This window comes from Oncorhynchus masou, chromosome 18 (assembly GCF_036934945.1).
Source record: "Oncorhynchus masou masou isolate Uvic2021 chromosome 18, UVic_Omas_1.1, whole genome shotgun sequence".
Taxonomy (NCBI): Eukaryota; Metazoa; Chordata; class Actinopteri; order Salmoniformes; family Salmonidae; genus Oncorhynchus; species Oncorhynchus masou.
The window spans coordinates 54,255,243-54,276,066 of NC_088229.1; the positions used below are offsets into that span (position 1 = coordinate 54,255,243).

Sequence of the window (20,824 nt, forward strand, 5' to 3'; positions counted from 1 at the left end):
CACCATCCTGAAACGAGGCTCTCGAATCTGGAGTAGTGGGATGAGAAAGCTCAGGTTTTTATTTGCCAAACACGCTGCCGAGGTAGTCTTGACTCTAGGCTAGACTACCGTACACTGACACCGGGACCTCAAAATGCAAAACCAGCCCCCGGAGGAAGAAGGTAAATGGATAGGTAGCCTGTCGGTATCAGTTGTTGCAGTGGCCACCTCTGCAGATATTTTCCAAAAAACAAACTAACGTTGCCTAAGTTAGCTAGCTATGCACTAGTCCATGACTCTGTTCCATTAATGTTACATTTCACAATGACTCATTGGACGAAGCGTCTTCTACTCAGGGGGAATTTTGTGAAGAGTCCGGAAGTTCAATCTGCACATTAACCCTTCGTCGCTTGCGGTACGGTTTTGGAAGCATAAGGACCTTATCTTTCATACCAGCAAGAAATAATAAAACAATAATACAAACTATACGCACCTTACGGCCATATATCTCCATGTTACAGTGCTTGTTAACGAAAGACCAGAGTTGACCACCTGTGCAATTAGCTACCTATCACGAAAGGGCCATGTGTTTCGAAAGCAGTATAACAAGCTATGATTATTGACACGTCTAAACGTTAAAACAAAGCGTCGGAATTGTCGTTCACACGAGGCAGTCGTAAGAGAAGCTAATGGCTGAAAATTGAAGGGAGAATAAGGTAGAATGCAACCTACAGTCTGAGAACTAGCTATGCACCAACAAGAACGAGTGTTACACATTACTTTAACAACTGTGTAGTAGATGTGATGACCGATTTTTCATAATGTGTAATAGGCATTTTTGGGTGCCGATTACGGCCGATTATATTGCAATCCACGAGGAGACTGCGTGGCAGGCTGACCACCTGTTACGAGTGCAGACTGAAAGGAGCCATGGTAAATGGCTAGCTAGCATTAAACTTATTGTTTTTTATAAAATGTTAACATAATCACTAGTTAACTACACATGGTTGATGATATTACTAGTTTAACTAGCTTGTCCTGCGTTGCATATTGTAATGACCTGACTATATCATAAATGAACAATTGTCCAGACAGAGGCTTGAGTTTGCGAATTGACGGTTTATTAAACCAACTTTACACAGGCTACTGTTTGGGCCGTAGCACACGCCAAAAAGATGACAGATAACCCACAAGCCAATCGTGACCTTCTCTTGGGAAGCCCAGACGTAAGAGAGAGAGAATAAAGGCTGAACCTGGTCTTAACTTCCAATGCTCCACCCCCCTCCACGCCACTCCGCCAACCACCAGGATGCCCGGCATCAGAACATTCCCGTGATTGGCAGATAGCAGGTTGATTGACATGTCGGACCCCGCGAACACCGGGTACTGGTCAGTACAACACAACCACCTCCTAGCCTAACACATAACACACAGCTGTCTGTGTGGGTCGCTACACAGCCCCCCCACCACAAAGTCCCTCGTCCCCGAGGGAACAAACAAAGTCTCTGAAGCGACCCGGAGGTCTCCTTTGCCTGCGTGTCCGTGATGGTCGCAGAGTGCCCCTCTGGGAACCAGGGGATGAAGGCAGGGATATGGGGGACAAGGAAGTGGGAACGGGTAATACAGTCCGTGGCTCTGGGGAACCACGCGGTGACACGGGGGGAGACAGGGGGAGTGGGCTGTCTGGAGCCTTGTCTGCGGCACCTGAGGGTGGGTGCCTGGAGAATGTCATTGCCAGAGAGGGGAATTGTGGGGGTTCCTGGGGTTTGGGGAAAAGAGGCCCCTCTGTATGGGGCTAACCTGTCCCGGTGCAGTGCCACCTTTCTCCCCCTGGGAGGAAGCTGCACCCGGTACACAACCTCCCCTACCCTCTCCAGGACACTGCAGGGTCCCACCCAGTGACTGTCCAACTTGGGGCATCTGCCTTTTTTCCTTAGGGGGCTGTAGACCCAGACCAGCTCCCCAGCCACAAAGTGCCTTCCCGGGTGTGCACGTCATAGTTCCTTTTCTGCCTCACACCTGCATTCACCAGCTGCTCTCTGGCGAAGGTGTGGGCTGTCTCCAGGCGGTCCTGGAGTCTCCGGGCATACTCTGGCCCCGGAGGAACATGAGGGCTATCCAGGGGCCGACCAAACGCCATCTCCGCAGGGGTGCGGATCTCTCTCCCCAACATGAGGAGGGCAGGCGTGCAGGAGGTGGAGTCTTGGACAGCGGAGCGGCATGCCATGAGGACCATAGGCAGGTGCTTGTCCCAGTCACGCTGGTGTTTGGAAGAGACGATGGCCAGCTGCTGTCCAAGCGTTTTGTTGAAGCGCTCCACAAGGCCATCACTTTGAGGATGGAGAGGAGTAGTGCGGGTCTTGTGCATACCCAGCCTCTCACACATGGTGGCGAACACACGGGACTCAAAGTTTCTGCCTTGGTCGCTGTGGATGGACTCTGCAGCTCCAAACCTGCTGAACATCCCCGCTGTCAGGGCGTCAACGATGGTCTCTGCCTCCTGGTCAGGCAGAGCATAGGCCTCGGGCCATTTTGTGAAATAGTCCATGGCCGTGAGCACCCAGCGGTTTCCACTGTCTGTGGTGGGGAACGGCCCAACTACATCCACTCCCACCCTCTCCATGGGAGCCCCCACGGGGAACTGTTGGAGATGAGCATGAGAGCGGCCTGGGGGGCCCTTTCTCGCTGTGCAGTTGTCACAGCGGCGACAAAAGTCCTCCACATCCCTCTTGTGCTGCCCCCAGTAGAAGCCCTGACGGAGACGGCGCAGTGTTTTTGTGACCTCAAAGTGTCCAGTCCCCACCCCCCCATGAGTACTCTGGAGCACAGCCTCCCGCAATGCTTTTGGGACCACCACCTGCCACCTCTCCTCTCCCGTAGCTGACTCCTTCCATGCCCGCTGTAGCACGCCATCAGCCAGCCGCAGTCTCTCAAACTTCGACCACAATGCTTTGGTCGCGAGTGAGAGCGCTGTCACCTCTTCCCATGGTGGCCTCACCTGCGCCTCTACCCACTGTAGCACTGGCTGTAGGTCTGTGTCCCGTCCCTGCTGCTGCCGCCATTCAGCCACGTCGACAGTCTGCAGCTCGCAGCAGACAGGCCCGCTCGCCCGACACACTGTGGCACAGACACCCTCCTCTGCCCGCAGCTCTCTCTCCCGTCCCTCTCTCCGTTCACAGTGGCGGCAGCCGTCTGCAGTACAGGGCCGACGGGACATGGCGTCGGCGTTGGAGTGGCGTGCCCCTGCCCTGTGCACCACCGTGAAGTCATACGGTTGAAGCTCCTCCAACCAGCGTGCCACCTGCCCCTCTGGCTCTCTGAAAGACATGAGCCACTGGAGAGCAGAGTGGTCAGTCCTTACAGTAAAGGGCAGACCACCCAGGTAGTACTTGAAGTGTTTGACGGAAGCCACAACAGCCAAGAGTTCCCGCCGGGTGACACAGTAGCGGCGCTCATGTTTGTCAAATGTTTTGCTGAAGTACGCCACCACTCTCTCCCCCTCTGGCCCCACCTGGGCCAGCACCCCACCCATGCCCACATTGCTCGCGTCTGTGTCCAGGATAAAGGGCAAGGTGAGGTCAGGGGGCGAGCACGGGGCCTCGATCAGTGCACGTTTGAGGGTGTTGAATGCCTCCTCACACTCCACTGTCCAAGTGAAAGCCTTGTCCTTCGGCAGCAGGCGGTTCAGTGGAGCAGCAACGCTTGAGAAGCCCCGTACAAACCTCCTGTAGTACGAGGCCAGGCCCAGGAAGCTCTTCAGCTGACGCTGGTCGGTGGGGGTGGGCCAGTCTCTGACAGCCCCTACCTTGTCCTCCATGGTGCTGATCCCCTCCTTCCCCACTCGGTGGCCCAAGAAGGACACCTCTCTCCTCATGAAGTGGCACTTCTCGGGGTGGAGCTTCAGACCTGCGGCAGCCACCCTCTCCAGCACACGCCATAGCGCCCCCAGGGCTGACTGGAAGGAGCTGCCATGGGCCAGGATGTCATCGAGGTATACCAGACACTGCTGTCGGGGGATGCCATCCAGCACCCTGTCCATCAAACGCTCAAAAGTAGCTGGAGCGTTGCACAGGCCAAAGCACAGGACCTTGAACTGCCAGTGTCCTCTGTTAGTGGAGAACGCAGTTTTGGCTCTGGCCTCTGGGGAGAGTCTGGGCACCTGCCAGTAGCCACTGCGGAGGTCTAGTGAGGAGAACCAGGAGGACCCACCTCTTCCTCCCCTAACCAGGTCCAGCAGACTCCATCGATACGTGGTATGGGGTATGAGTCCTTCCTGGTTACCTCATAAATTCCAAGCCGCCTCTAACCTAGTACGCACAGAACCTCAGCCCCCCCCCTTCTGATCGGGAACCATGACATATCTGGCGCCGCCCAAGACCGGGCTGTCTGAGGGCTCAATGACAAAGTCTGCCCGCTGCATCTCCAACACAGCCTTGTCTGCCGCCTCCTGGCGTCCTAATGCCAGTCGGGATTCATGCACCGCTGAGCTGGGGACGCATAAACCCCTTGCATGGGTCCCGTGCCGTCCTGGCCAGCATCCACCTTCAGACTGTCGATCTCATGCTGCACCAGATGAGTCTGACCCACCTCTTCCTCACTCAACGCAAAGCTTTCTCTGAGCAGAGCTCAAAGACACACAATTAATCTTCTCCCTTTCCCCTTCGGGCACGGCGGAAATGGAACAAACTCTCCTCATTGCCTGCGGACCTGGCATCCTTTCACTCCCTCCTCTCTACATTTTCCTCCTCTGTCTCTGCTGAAAGCCACTTTCTACCACTCTAAATTCCAAGCATCTGCTCTTCTCCCTAGGAAGGCTCTTTGCCACCTTCTCCTCCCTCCTGAACTCCTTGTGTCCTCCCTCTCTGCAGATGACTTGGCGTCATCCATTTTGAAAAGAAGGTGGACGACATCCGATCCTCGTTTGCTAAGTCAAACGACACCGCTCATGCTCACACTGCCCTACCCTGTGCTCTGACCTCTTTCTCCCCTCTCTCTCCAGATGAAATCCGCTTCTTGTGACGGCCGGCCGCCCAACAACCTGCCCGCTTGACCCTTTCCTCCCTCTCTTCTCCAGACCATTTCCGGAGACCTTCTCCCTTACCTCACCTCGCTCATCAACTCATCCCTGACCGCTGGCTACGTCCCTTCCGTCTTCAAGAGAGCGAGTTGCACCCCTTCTGAAAAAACCTACACTCGATCCCTCCGATGTCAACAACTACAGACCAGTATCCCTTCTTTCTTTTCTCTCCAAAACTCTTGAACCACCGTCCTGGCCAGCTCTCCCGCTATCTCTCTCAGAATGACCTTCTTGATCCAAATCAGTCAGGTTTCAAACTAGTCATTCAACTGAGACTGCTCTTCTCTGTATCAAACTGCAAAGCAACTGCTCTCATCCTTCTAGACCTATCCTGCCTTCAAGGATACTGTGAACCATCAGATCCTCCTCTCCACCCTCTCCGAGATTTGGGCATCTCCACGCGGCCCAAGATTGCGTCCACTGACAGGTCGCTCCTACCAGGTGGCGTGGCAGAATTTGTGTCCTCGCCACGCGCTCTCACCACTGGTGTCCCCCAGGGCTCTGTTCTAGGCCCTCTCCTACTGCACACCAAGTCACTTGCTCTGTCATAACCTCACATGGTCTCTCCTATCATTCTGCAGGACACACAGTAATCTTCTCCTTTCCCCCTTCTGTGACCAGCTCGCATCTCTGCATGTCTGGCAGACATATCAGTGTGGATGACGGCCCGGGCTCACAGAGGGCTGTGTCATGGAGGTAGCTGGCGGGGAATGTAACATCACCGCCTGTAGGGTGACAGGGGGACAGGGGGAAAAGTCACACACAGCTGTGGGGAGGGGCGCAGCCATGAGTCTCTGCTGCTTTAACTGTTGGAGTAAAGGGTTTGTTGGGTTGAGTGAATGTGACATTAGGGGGCCATGGTGACTTCCGTCCCTCCCTGGAAGCTCAGTGTGCCCCTATTTAGGTCTAACTGGCAGCCTGTGCTCCTAAGAAAGTCCAACCCCAGGATACAAGGGTCCTACAGCAGCCGCCACCCACACAGGATGACATTTAGGTCTAACTGGCAGCCTGTGTCCTGTCCAACCCCTAGGGTCCTACACAGCCGCCACCCACACAGGATCAGAGTCATTATTCCCTTCCCTTTCATGGGTGCCAGCTCACCTGTGACTGTGCGGAGCTGCACAGTTGTAGGCTCACACTGAGTCCAACCTGGCACAATATCTGGCCTCATCAGGGTTACTGTGGACCCAGTGTCCACCAGGGCGGAGCAGGGCACCCCCTCCACAGTGACAGGGACATGACAAAAGTCCCCAACACAGGTCCGGCCCACCACAACAACAGGCTCCATCCGCTTGCCCTCGTCTGCTTCTGGGGGAAGTGGAGCCTTGCTTCCCCATCTGTGCCGGTGGGCTCCTCCTGAAGATGATGGTGGTTGGGATAGAAAGCCAGGGGTCCGCACTACCCGGTCTATGCGGACCCCGAGCCGTTTCCTGAGCTCTGGGGGACATGGGGCAATCTCGGCGCAGATGGCCTGGCTGGCCACAACCCCAGCAGACCCTGGGACCAGGGCTTGTGTTTCGTGCCGCCTGTAGCGACACAGCCCGAATGAGTTTTGTCATTTCGGCCACCCAAGCAGGCTTTTCCGGCTCCGGGCTGCTCTGCCCCCAGCAGCGCACAGAGGGTGTGTCTCCCTGCACCCCCACCAAAGCCCCAGCTGAAGCCCCAGCCCACACCAGCTCCCTCTCCAAAGCCATCTCCAAGGCTGTCTGCAATGACTCAGGATGAGCCAGCTGGGTCTGTATGCGCAGCTCCGTAGGAGAGAGCGCCCGTGTGAACTGGTCCCGTGCTAGCTCGCTCTGCACGGAGGGGGGCATGTGAGCATATGCCTGCCGAGAGAGGCTCTCAATGTCATTAGCTAGCACCCGTAGAGGCTCTCCAGGCTGCCTGCGTCTATTACTCAGTTCGGAGCGCAGTAGCCCGGGCTGTACACACTGTCCATAGCGCCTCCTCAGTGCTCCCACTAAAGCACCATAATCATGCCTGTCCTCGGGGCTAATCAATATCAAACAGGCCAGAGCTTCATCCGTGAGGCATAAAGCCAACTGCAGTGCCCTTTCTTCATCCGACCACCCCCTAAAATGAGCTAACAGTTCAAACTGAGCATGAAAAGCTTCCCAATCCGCCTTACCGGAATACTTCGGGGTCTTAACAGATACGGACGCAGCCGGGAACTGGGCGCCGCCATGTTTGTTTACATCCTGAGCCCCAGATTCCTCGTCACGCCGCGTCGACGTCGCCACTTCGGTCCGCCCACCAGAATCCGCGCGAAATACAGTCGACGAAGCACTCATGCCCGCTTCAGCCGCCATCGCTCTAACGTCCTCCCTCAAGCGGCCTCTGCGCTCCGACGCCCTGTCGATTTCCTCAGACAGAACCCCCGACGTCCATTCACACGCACCTCCTTGGCCATAATCGTCCCCTACCTCCACCTTCACTTTCGGATTCCCTCGATGCATTTTCAATCCCCGTTCTCACCTATGGTAGCTAGCCACATAAGTCAGCTAGCTAGCTGGCTAACTTGTATCAACGTTTTTACTTCTGACACCAATGTAATGACCTGACTAGATCATAAATGAACAATTGTCCAGACAGAGGCTTGAGTTTGCGAATTGACGGTTTATTAAACCAACTTTACACAGGCTACTGTTTGGGCCGTAGCACACGCCAAAAAGATGACAGATAACCCACAAGCCAATCGTGACCTTCTCTTGGGAAGCCCAGACGTAAGAGAGAGAGAATAAAGGCTGAACCTGGTCTTAACTTCCAATGCTCCACCCCCCTGCCCAACCCCCCTCCACGCCACTCTGCCAACCACCAGGATGCCCGGCATCAGAACATTCCAGGCATTTCCGTGATTGGCAGATAGCAGGTTGATTGACATGTCGGACCCCGCGAACACCGGGTACTGGTCAGTACAACACAACCACCTCCTAGCCTAACACATAACACACAGCTGTCTGTGCGGGTCGCTACAATATAATCAATGCGGTGCCTGCAATTGTGTTACTTCTCTTGCGTTCAGTGTAAGCAGTGTCAGTGTCGCCAATTGAGCTACTTTGTCGCTATATTTAGCAGTATTCAGACCCCTCTAGAGACACATTTTCCAAAAAATTGACTAGTGACAAATCTAGCAACTTTTTCTGGTGTTATTGGAGAATCTGATGTGATAGCACGTATCGTTCTTACTCCGTGGGCCCCATGCTGTCCCAAAGCACTCACAGGCGGCCCAGTCCCTCCCAGCTGCAGTCAAAGCAGGAGATGTTCACACCTCCTCATCCAGATTGCAAATGAATCGAGCATGCGGGAAGCCACCACTGGCTGATCCCACCCTGGCTTACATTCAGGGCAGGATGTAAAATGTTTTTTTGTCTAAAATAAATCACTGCATTTGACTCAGTCACTTACTCACCTTGTCCACTGTTTGTGTGCCTCTCTGTGACATAAGCTAAACATCTAGCTGGCTAGCTCAGCATGTCTTAGTCTAAACTGTACACTGAAAAATACAGAAAGGAGTGGGAATCAAACCATGAATTCGAAGGCTGGTTGAAGCCGTTTATTGGAGATGATACACGGACATACTGCCTGTATTGTAAGGCTGATTTCTACGCCAAACTTAGTGATGTAAAAAAACGCATGACAACTCAAAACATACTCAAAAGGCAAAAAGCCTTATAACTGTTCCACCCAAAACAAGCTGCCTGTCATTTATGGTTCAAAAAATTGACTGCAAAAAAGGCTGAGGCCCCCATGACATTAGCTATCGCTGAACACTGTTCCATGCTGGCATGTGATCACATTGGAGAAGGATGTAGAGTTGCTTTCTCAGACTCCACTGCTGCTACCCACTTCAAAGTGCACAGAAATTATTAATGGTGTTCCAGCACCATACTTTCTGAAAAAGTTGCTCGCAGATGTGGTTGACCAGCGTTTCAGCCTCCTCCTCGATGAGTCCACAGATGTGTTTCTCAGTACCTGGGGGTTGTGATAAGGTACTTTAGTGACACCAAGCAGACAACTGTATCAACATTTCTGGGGCTTGTTGAGTTGGAGGGAGGCGATGCCAAATCTATAGCCCCTGCTGTTGTGGCTTTCCTTGAAGTGTTGTCTTAAAAGAGAAACTCCTGGGGATGGGGACTGACAATGCCTCTGTTATGATGGGGATTAACAATGGGGTCAATAAAGTGCTGAAGTAGGAGTATGGCTTCACAGATCTGGTTCTTATTCGCTGTGTGCGCCACTCTCTGCAGCTTGCTGTAAGTTATGCTTCCAATGACACCATCCCCTGTAGTGTGGAGTACTTGGTACGAGAGACTTATAACTGGTTTTCAGTGTCTCCTAAGCGCAGAGGCCTACATGGCCATATATGCGACCATCAACTGTGGGGAGAAACCTTTACAGATAACCAAGGTGTGTGCCACACGTTGGCTCTTCATTGAACCTGCGGTTTCATGCATTTTGGACCAGTGAGAGGAGCTTAGGCTGCATTTTGCATTCACCAGGTCCATGGCTGAGGTTTTATACTCCATGTAAAGTGATCCTCAAAACATATTGTATCTGACCTTTTTGAAGTCAGTGCTGGTTGAGGAACAGTTGGCCATCAAGGCTTTTGACAGAGAGCAAGTAGATCCTCTTAAGCTACTTGACAGCTTGGTTAGCCTGATCAAGTTTGTGAGCAGCAGGGTGCTGAATCCACTGGCAAATGTTAATGTACACAAAGGGCCAATAGATAGATACATCAGTCCCAAACTGTACCTTGGTTACCTTTTTGAGTCAAAGGCAGCTGAGCTCCACCTTGCGCCTGAGGATGGAAACAATGCCCGAAAGCGGTGTGTAAGCCTTCACCATTTCCCTCACTAATGAGTTGAGGATGAGACTGCCGGACAACATTGAAGAATTGCAGTACATGTCCGTTTTTAATGTGGAGGACACTAAAGCACAATAAGAGCCCTGGAGAAATAGAAAAAATAGCCAAGCTCCTTGCTGAACCTCAGTTGCTGAACCTGCCATAGAGAGCCTTGACCAAAATGACGATGACCCACACTTTCTGTGAGCCAGCACAGCCTGTGTGTGTGTGTGTGGAGGGGAGTCTTGAAAAAAATTACCTGAATTAGGGCCAGACTAGTTACCATTATTTTCTCACATTGTCATTTTATTTTTATTTTTTAAATTTTACTAGGCAAGGCAGTTAAGAACAAATTCTTATTTTCAATGACAGCCTAGGAACAGTGTTCAGGGGCAGAACGACAGATTTGTACCTTGTCAGCTCGGGGATTTGAACATGCAACCTTTCGGTTATCAGTCCAACGCTCTAACCACTAGGCTACCCTGCCACCCCATCATTGACAGTTTTTTTGGTCCATTTAGATTGTTATAAAACAAATGTAAAAAATGTTATGGTTAAAAATGTTCATGTTTTACTGTGACTTGTAGGCTCCTAAGTGTACCACAAGGTTAAAACCCAAACCAAATTAAGAAAACAAAACTAAAAAAATAATCTTTTGGGTCACTTTTGCCGGTCCCAAGCCCGGATAAATGAGGAGGGTTGGAATTGTGACTTAAAAAAAAACAAGAATCGACAGAAGAAAGTTCATTTGTAGTTCTAAACATATTTAGAGTGTTTTTTACTCACTTTTTGTCTCTCCCACGACGTTATTCCTCTCTCCTACAGCGCCCATCACAATTATATGCACATGGCCGATTATGCAAATTAGGTGATGGCGTCCTTTAGTGACTTCCAGGGACTTTTAGGACAGCTAATAGCTACTTTCCTTACTGAGGAGTTGGCAACACTGGTCAGGGTATATGCATCAGTTTGGGTCGCCTGGCTCGTTGCGAACTGTGTGAAGACCATTTCTTCCTAACAAAGACCGTAATTAATTTATCAAAATTTTACATAATTATAATAACATTGTAGGTTGTGCAATGTAACAGCAATATTTAGATTTAGGGTTGCCACCCGTTCGATAAAATACGTAACGGTTCCGTATTTCACTGAAAGAATAAACATCTTGTTTTCGAGATGATAGTTTCCGGATTCGACCATATTAATGACCTAAGGCTTGTATTTCTATGTGTTTTTATGTTATAAATAAGTCTATGATTTGATAGAGCAGTCTTACTGAGCGGTGGTAGGCAGCAGCAGGCTCGTAAGCATTCATTCAAACAGCACTTTCGTGTGTTTTGCCAGCAGCTCTTCGTTGTGTGTCAAGCATTGCGCTGTTTATGACTTCAAGCCTATCAACTCCAGAGATGAGGCTGGTGTAACCAATGTGAAATGGCTATTTAGTTAGCGGGGTGCGCTAATAGCGTTTCAAATGTCACTCGCTCTGAGACTTGGAGTGGTTGTTCCCCTTGCTCTGCATGGGTAACGCTGCTTCGAGGGTGGCTGTTGTCGTTGTGTTCCTGGTTCGAGCCCAGGGAGGAGTGAGGAGAGGGACGGAAGTTGCACGATCAATACTAAAGTGCCTATAAGAACATCCAATAGTCAAAGGTTAATGAAATACAAATGGTATAGAGAGAAATAGTCCTATAATTCCTATAATAACTACAACCTAAAACTTCTTACCTGGGAATATTGAAGACTCATGTTAAAAGGAACCACCAGCTTTCATATGTTCTCATGTTCTGAGCAAGGAACTTAAACGTTAGCTTTCTTACATGGCACATATTGCACTTTTACTTTCTTCTCCAACACTTTGTTTTTGCATTATTTAATCCATATTGAACATGTTTCATTATTTATTTTAGACTAAATTGATTTTATTTAGTAAGTTAAGTTAAAATAAATGTTCATTGTTCATTCAGTATTGTTGTAATTGTCATTATTACATATATAAAAATCGGCCGATTAATCGGTATCGGCTTTTTTAATCCTCCAATAATCGGTATCAGCGCTGGAAAATTATAATCGGTAGAACTCTACTGTGTAGTACCACTTATTATACACTAGCTATAGTCTAGGTTAAAGGTGTTTTTTTCCGACCAAGGCCATAGTACAAACAACAACAATATGTCACTTCATAGTGACTAAATGTAATCTATCAGTGGACTTGTCAATACATTGTCACACATAGCTCAAATAGTCCTATAACTGCTTGCATACCGAACATTGTTAACGTTGTTAGGGCCACCTAATATTGTTGACATTGTTAGGGCTACCTAATATTGTTAACATTGTTAGGATCTACTTAACGTTGTCTTTGTCATCAAGCTAACTTTCTGAATTTGTGCTTTGTATAGATGGACCTCTTCCACTGTCGTCTTTGCTCCTTTTTGTTCCTCCACTGCGTCTGGCGTCTGCAGCTCTGTGGCAAGTTGTTCAGCGGAGAGACATAATGGACTATGGCTTGGTGGAGGAGTTTGTCACCACTGTGTTGGAGGTAGTTCCTGATCTGATGAGTTATAAGAGAGCGAGTCCAACTCATCATGGGGCTGCGGGCACAGGTGAGAGATGGGACGGATGGGAGAGGAGGGATGGGGTAGCACATGGCGTATAATGCATACAGTCTCTAACTTGCATGTGTAACTTAATTGAATTTTCACTCTATCAGCTGGTTCTGGAGTTGTGTCGTAAAGATCAGCTAGTCGACCCCGAGACCATCCAGCCACACCTGAACAGGATGAGGACCTGTATCATCACTCTTAGTAAAAATGAGGTGAGTGCTGCTACTCAGTGTACAATCATGACTGATAACTTTGCTGGTGGTATACATTGGCTAGTTAAATTGACAGACTGTGTGTAATGCTTGCTGAAGACTCCTGATCCAGAGGTGGAGGCATCAAAATCCAACTTCCCGAGGCTGATTCAAAGCCTGCTGGAAGACCCAGTTAAGAGGGAACACTTTTTCCAGGTCAGTGTTGTCACTGACTGTGTAGCTGATAAGTTATTCAGAAAAATGTGGCGTTCTATCTTTCTTTCACTTGGAGTAGGTTAACATAAAATATTACTCAAAAGCACGGACAATTTTCTTCTTGTTTACTTCTTAGAATGTTTTTCTAGAGGAATTTGGACCCAAGTATGACTCCACACTGCAGAGTCTGGTGTGGGACTTCCTTTCTAGGCTGGAGAAGCTGCTTCCGACACCAACCCTTCATCAGGTACCATACTAACATGTTATTACCATCAGCCTACTTTCATGCATGTTTTTTTACAAAAAAATGCATCCATATGATAACTTTTGTCTATTGCTCTTTTAAAGTCATTACTCTTTCCAATAGACTGCAGCATGGTTCCTACCAGACCACTCTGTTCTAGAGGAGTGCATGCAGTCAGTGTGTCACCCTGAGCCATTGAAGACCCTTCTCCAGTACCACAAGCCATATAGACATCTGGACAACAATGGTAAGAGGTAGACTTAGAAAATTAAAAGAACGCTATCCATTGTATTTATGTTACGTGGAGCTTTTTTGTCGCTGTCGGAAGGAAACCTCTATCTCCAAAACAGATTATTTCAGAAAATTGAAAAAAAAAATGTCATAATTTACCATTAACGAACATAAAATTATGAATCTTCAGAAGCTATTTAGAATACATTTTCTTAGTCCTAGAGTCTTGAAATGTACAGAGTACATAGAAGGGATTTACTGCTTTCAATCCTTGTGAATGTCAAGACATTGATTTGTGTCCTAAAACTACAAAAGTTGGATCTGGGTTTGATATATAACATTTCTAATGTTTGACTTGCATGTTTTGATATAGTCTTGTGTTTTCTTGTCCTCAGCTCTATCTTCGGGTGACAACCACAGCTCGCTGTCACTCTCGCTCCTAGAAACAGTTGAGATCTTTGAAACAGAGATCAAATCAGATCCTATGCAGGGGTTTAGGAACATTCTAAGCTCTGCCTCATCTGTCAACGAGTCAGAAATGAACAGACATTTTCACCAACCTCAAACTGACAGTAGGCTGAAAATCCAAAGAAACCCTCACAGCAGCCAACCAGAAGTACACGAGAGTTCTAGTTTGTCTACTTCCTGTCTGTTCCTTCAACCCACAGTGCTGCTGCACAGACTTGACCTTGCTGATATGCCGTTACCTGTGTCCTCTCCAACATTGAGTCCAACATTGAGGATAAAGAGTGTACCGCAGTATTCTTTGACGCCTGACCCATCCTATACAATGGGGAAATCTAACAGAAGCAAGCGTGTCAAAATGTGCTCCTTATGTGGGAAGACTTTTATTGAAGCAGAAGATTTGATGGCACACATGAGATCTCACACTGAGCAGAGTCCTTACCAGTCTTTTGAAGAGCTTAACATGTCTACATCTTTTGAGGATGGGATAGAGATATCTCAGCCCCATGGCACTTCACCCCTGAGCCCAACAACTTCCAAAGTTTGTCCCACTCCAAGACAGTCCTCCAAGTCCACACAGTCCTCCAAATCCAGAACATGTCACGTGTGTCACAAGACTTTCTATACTGTATATTCAATGAGAAAGCACATGATTTTCAAACATGATCAGCTCATTTACCAGTGCCTTGACTGTGGAGAACAATTCGAGAGAAAGTTTCATTTGAGGGAACATAAGGCAGAGTGTCATCCCACTCTGTCATCCAAAGCCAGAACATGCCATTTGTGTAACAAGACTTTCGGCAGCCCATATTTAATGAAAAAACACCTAAAATCCCAACATGATCAGCTCCCTTACCAGTGCCGCGATTGTGGAGAACATTTTAAGAGGAAATGTAATTTGAAGGAACATAAGAAAAACTGCCCCACAATGTTTTCCTGCCTCAGCTGTGGAGAAGAGTTTGAGGAAAGGTGTCATTTGAAGGAGCATAAAAAAGAGTGCTTGGCAGTGAGAAAGCTCTTCTCTTGCTCTCTGTGCAAGAAGACCTTCATTGGAGCAAGGGGGTTGACCGCACACATGAGATCTCACGAGAAAAGGTCTAATTTGAAAGAACCTAAAGTGTGCTTAGCTGCAAAGAGGCGCCACTTCTGCTCGATGTGTAATAAAACATTCATTAAAGGACACGATTTCAAAGCACACTGGAGATCATGCACTTACCAGTGTACCCAGTGTTTGCAAAGCTTTGAACATCAAGAGAACATACAGAAACATCTGCAGTATGCTCGTGAGGAGGCAGCTCAACTGGAAGAGGTTAACACGTTTACACCATCTTTTGAGAAGGAGATTGAGACATCCCAGCCCCTCAACACTTCCAATGTTCGTCGCAATCAAAGATACTCTTTCAGAGCCAGAACATGCCGTCTGTGTCACAAGACTTTCAACAGTATAGCTTTAATGCGAACGCACCTGAATTCCAAACATGCTCAGCTCCCTCACCAGTGCCTCTGCTGTGGAGAGAATTTCAAGAGGAAGATTAATTTCAAAGCACATAGGAAAGAGCGCCATCCCACTCCAAGTCTCCAACTCAAGGAGTCTGTCAAAGCCAGAACATGCCGCTTGTGTCACAATACTTTTGACAGTACATTTTGTATGAGAAAGCACCTCAAATCCCAACATGGCCAGCTCCCTTACCAGTGCCTGGGCTGTGGAGGAAATTTCATAAAGAACTCTCATTTGAGGAGGCATAAAAAAGAGTGCTTTCAGAGACCACAGCAAGACTTGAGGGAGTCAAATGAGGGAGTCAATCCAAACCAGCACCAACGGGATGTTGATCCAGCAGATAGCAGCAGCTCTCTGGCAACAAGGGAGAGTGAGACAGAGATTCCGCAGTCCCACAGCTCTCTCCACAGCTCTCAACCGCACCAGCATATGGTCTCACAAGGGGTCTGAGGATCTCATCTCGGTACCTAATGGCAGTCAGGCTACCTCTGGCGAGCACATGGAGGGCTGTGCGGCCCCCCAAAGAAATACCACACCATGACTGACCCACCGCCAAACCAGTCATGCTGGAGGATGTTGCAGGCAGCAGAACGTTCTCCACGGCGTCTCCAGACTCTGTCACGTCTGTCACGTGCTCAATGTGATCCTGCTTTCATCTGTGAAGAGCACAGGGCGCCAGTGGCAAATTTGCCAATCTTGGTGTTCTCTGGCAAATGCCAAACGTCCTGCACGGTGTTGGGCTGTAAAGCACAACCCCCACCTGTGGACGTCGGGCCCTCATACCACCCTCATGGAGTCTGTTTCTGACCGTTTGAGCAGACACATGCACATTTGTGGCCTGCTGGAGGTCATTTTGCAGGGCTCTGGCAGTGCTCCTCCTGCTCCTCCTTGCACAAAGGCGGAGGTAGCGGTCCTGCTGCTGAGTTGTTGCCCTCCTACGGCCTCCTCCACGTCTCCTGATGTACTGGCCTGTCTCCTGGTAGCGCCTCCATGCTCTGGACACTACGTTGACAGACACAGCAAACCTTCTTGCCACAGCTCGCATTGATGTGCCATCCTGGCTGAGCTGCACCACCTGAGACACTTGTGTGGGTTGTAGACTCCGTCTCATGCTACCACTAGAGTGAAAGCACCACCAGCATTCAAAAGTGACCAAAACATCAGCCAGGAAGCATAGGAACTGAGAAGTGGTCTGTGGTCACCAGCTGCAGAACCACTCCTTTATTGGGGGTGTCTTGCTAAATGCCTGAAATTTTCACCTGTTGTCTTCCATTTGCACAACAGCATGTGAAATGTATTGTCAATGAGTGTTGTTTCCTAAGTGGACAGTTTGATTTCACAGAAGTGTGATTGACTTGGAGTTACATTGTGTAGTTTAAGTGTTCCCTTTTTTTTTGAGCAGTGTAGTTTAGCCTTCAGCAACCCATTGTGAATATAATTTACAAACTGCAATATGTGCCGAAGATTAATTGAAATAAACCCATTATTTTGTACACAATGGTCAATTTGGTTATCCTTCCATGTTATATATTTTGTATGTGTACAAATTTAAAGATTTTCCACATAAATATCAGCAATAAGAGTGTGTGTATATTCTTTGTGGTTTTGGATAGTATTGGTGCTACTGAGTTATTTCAATACAATGATGCAGTTGAGTCATTGTCCAAAAATGGACGGATTGTGGTTAAAAAAGCAGACAAAGGTGGCACTACAGTGGTGTAGAGTAAACGCATGTGACAGAAGCCTGCCGTCAATTAGACAATGATGAATACTAACAATCTCTTACCTTCAACCCTACAGAGGACCTAAAAACTGAATTGAAAGGGATCCTCACAGAAGCTAAAGAGAATGGCTACGTTTCAAACAATGAGTTAAAATTTATTTTCAATGGTAGTCCGTGTATGGCTTCTTTTTTGAATCTTCACAAGAATCTTAAACCTCCCAGGCAGACCGGTCATTAGTGGTAATGAAAGTCTGACAGAACCCATCTCCAAGTACATTGATTACTTTATTAAGCCTTTTCTGCTGTCACTCCCAATCTTCAAGACACCACTGATGTGTTGAACAAAATGAAGGAATTGAACAATATACGTACAGCTTCCTTTTTAGCCCCCATTGATGTGGAGTCTCTATACACCACCATTGAACATAAACACGGATTGGCAGCTATGCAGCATTTCTTGAGTACTCGGCCTGAGACCGATGCCTCCCACAGAATTCATTGTCTCACTAACTGAATGGACTCAATCATAACATCTTTGTCTTTCAGGGCCGTATTTTTATACAAGTCAAAGGATGTGCCATGGGAGCATGCTACATCCCTTCCTAACATGGTTTGTACTTAGGTAAATTACTTCATTTTGGACTCTTCTAAAAAAACAGTTATTTGACCGGATTATATGGTGGTAATGCTATATTGATGTTTGTTCTGGTCTGGCTCAGAAGATGATCGCATTTCCTTCCACCAATACCTTAACAGCATTAACCCTCACATCTAACTGGAGTACAGCAAGGATAGCATTCATTTTGTTGGACCTTGACATCAGTAAAAATGACAAAAGTTTGTTTGCACGCATCAATCTTCAGGAGGCCTACAGATGGGAATACCATTCTGAGGGCAAACAGCTTCCACCCCAAAAGGCTAAAGTGAACATTCCATATGACCAATTCCAAAGAGTTTGCATAATTTGCGATCAAGAAACAGACTATACAGTGTTAAATCTGCTGAATTGGTGAATCGCTTCTTGAATCAAGGAGCTACAGCGCTCAGGTCCTGAAAGATGCAGGCATAAGGACCGGACGACTTGACAGAGAGAACTTGTTGTGAAGGGGAGTGCCTCGGGATGCACCAGAGAGTGTACTTTGTTACAAAATACAGCACTGAAGCAGAGAAGATAAAAAATAATCATTAAAAAGAATTGGGGAATCATCCAATGTGATACACTACTACGCAAAGCTTTGCCCGAGCCACCAGCCATAAGCTTTAAGAGATGTCCGACCCTAAATGACAAATTAGTCCACACCATGGCAACCTAGCCTCCCTTCAAGCTATGGGTATTGATCATGTTCCAGCCTCAATTAGAAAAGTAATTACCCTGGTTTAAATGAAGATAAGGATTTCGTCACCTTTCCTGTAGGGTTGTGAGAGATCCCTTTGCTGTCATCTAGTGGACAGTTTGCTCTATTGCACACAGCTATGTTAAGACTGTTTTGGTCCATGTTTGCTGTGCTCTAGTGTACTATAAAATAGATGGCTCTCCTATTCTTAACACTTTGCCCAGTCATATTCAAGGTTAGAACTGTCTTTCTAAAAAAAAAAAAGTTTGATCACGTTTGATGTTCATTAGTCACTTATAAAGACTACAGGACATTACTTATTTCGAAGGATTTCAATAACAAAAACCTGTGAGGTTTGTAGGGCTTTATTTGAATAGAAATAGAGGATTAGGTAACAGAATAAAGTGGCGTAGAGGTCCTTTGACGGAACGTGTGGAGGTGAAGGAAGCACGGAGAGGTCAGAGATAAACTGGGATAAGGAACAGAAGTTGGGTTTTGGAGAAATTGCCATCAGTGCGTGCTCTGCAAGCAATGTAGCGGATGAAGGCTCTGCAAGAGCGTGGTGAACGGATAGATGTGATTATAGACAGTGAGGAAGAAGGAGAAGAGCCAAGTGTAGTGGGAAGATGTGTGTTGAGGAAACATGGTGCCAGACATGATAAAGAAGAATCTGGACCAGTAGGAGTGACATTTTTGGTGAAAGTGGACCCTTGCCTTTTGGTGGATCCATTTGTGGTTTCAGTGTGGATGAGAAAGGAGTTTGGTTCAGTTGAATCATTGACGGTAACCTGTAGTGGACTTGTGATATTTGTTTTGTGTTTCTTCTGACCAGAGGGAGAAGGCGCTCCGTGTCACACAACTTGGGTGATCTGTTTGATCTGTTTCTTGCTTTGCTTTTAGGAACAGGGTACCATTAAGTGATTTCTAGGGTAGGGTTAATTTTAGAGGTGGAGCAGATGAAGTTGAGAATTCCAGAGGTTCATAGGAGTCATTGTCAGTCCTTTTGAGTTTTGAGTCTCCACGACAGTCATGTTAGGATATATCAGTTATCCTTTTTGAGCTTTTGTGTAGAATTCACCCTGCTGTTTCAGGTGCAACGTTTATGGTCATGGTGCAGCAGTGTGTAGGAGGGTGATTCCAAGATGTGGGAAGTGTGCAGGAAGGCATGGAACAGAGGATTGTGTCGTTTCGGTGGATAAAGCGTGTCAACTGTAGGGGCGCCCATGTTGCTGGGGATCGGAAGTGTCCGGGGCGAGAGAGGCAGGTTGAAGTGGCCAGAGTCAGAGTAGTGCTGAAGGTTTCGCATGCTGAGGCAATGAAGAAAGTAGAGGAGGATGGGTCAAGGGTGAGGGATCCTTTTTATTTTTTTAATATATTTTTTCACCTTTATTTAACCAGGGAGGCTAGTTCTCATTTACAACTTAGAGGATCCCAGTGAGCAGTATATTTGTGTCAGGACTGAGGGAGTTATTTATGCTTCAGTAAGGTTTGCTTCTTAGCATTCATAGCAATGGTTATCAACTGTACTGCAGAAATGGAATGTAAATCACAGAACGTAGATGTGGTGGCAGCTGTAGAGAAGTATTTGGGTATACCAGATTTGAGTTACAGGGTGTGTTGAAGGATGGTGTCCTGTCCTTCCAGGCTGTTGGCATGGTGCAGGAGCAGATAGTGTCAAAGTAGTGGAATGTGGTAGTGGGTTTTTAATGAGTGTACGCGGCAGCTGCGGAGAAGTAACTTGGTGTACAACATTTTACTGCAGAAAATGTAATGGCGTGGTGATTTGCAATTGTTTTAATTAAATAGTGGTATATAGGTGTAGGGTTAGTCGGTGGTGCAAATAATAAAAATATAAAACATTTGTAACAGGAATAATGAAGAGAATTTAATGTAGGTAAGCCGTGACCAACCTCACACTCCACTAGCTGGCGATGTAAGCACCTTCAGGTTGGTTGCGATCCGCAAAACAAATTTAAATAATAAGACAGAAATAAATGGTAGGTTCCATATTTGGGTTATGGGTGGTTTGTATATGGATCGGCAGCCAAAACGGTACTACAGCGCCTGGATAGGATAAAGTTAAGGGCCCTGAGATTGTGTGTGGGTGCCTTCAGGACGACCTCTGTTGAGGCATTGCAGGTGGATAGTGGGGATCTGCCACTGAGGATAAGGCGGACAATCTTGCTGGGCGAGGTTGAAAGGGAGTTCAGAGGGACATCCTGCAGTCACAGCTACTGGGGAATGCTGGGAGCAAGGAGTTGGGTATTCAGAGGGAGTACGAGAAGACAATTGAGCAGAAAGTGGTAGAATATGGACTGGGGGAGAGAGAGATAAGGCCGGGAATTACATTGGGGAACGTTCCTCCGTGGCTGTTTCCGAAACCACGTGTGGATATGATTGAGCGTAGGAGAGAATGAGGTGAG

The 20,824-nt window shown here is 47.8% G+C and overlaps 1 protein-coding gene across 1 annotated transcript; it reads left to right on the plus strand.

The window, feature by feature from the left end:
• The first annotated feature begins 72 nt into the window (after positions 1 to 72).
• LOC135504825 (zinc finger protein 699-like) lies at positions 73 to 16,912 on the plus strand. The gene is made up of 7 exons (XM_064923706.1): positions 73 to 161; positions 12,296 to 12,499; positions 12,607 to 12,711; positions 12,811 to 12,906; positions 13,043 to 13,153; positions 13,274 to 13,397; positions 13,777 to 16,912. Exons 2-7 carry the CDS (start codon positions 12,482 to 12,484, stop codon positions 15,792 to 15,794), a joined length of 2,472 nt encoding a protein of 823 aa, XP_064779778.1. The 5' UTR covers positions 73 to 161; positions 12,296 to 12,481; the 3' UTR covers positions 15,795 to 16,912.
• The last annotated feature ends 3,912 nt before the right edge of the window (positions 16,913 to 20,824 follow it).

What these genes read in the sequence shown, in the direction of transcription:
- LOC135504825 (XM_064923706.1), top strand. An exon ending in AGAGGGAACACTTTTTCCAG is followed by an intron (nt 12,907 to 13,042) that starts GTCAGTGTTGTC and finishes TTTACTTCTTAG; the next exon opens with AATGTTTTTCTAGAGGAATT. An exon ending in TAGACATCTGGACAACAATG is followed by an intron (nt 13,398 to 13,776) that starts GTAAGAGGTAGA and finishes TCTTGTCCTCAG; the next exon opens with CTCTATCTTCGGGTGACAAC.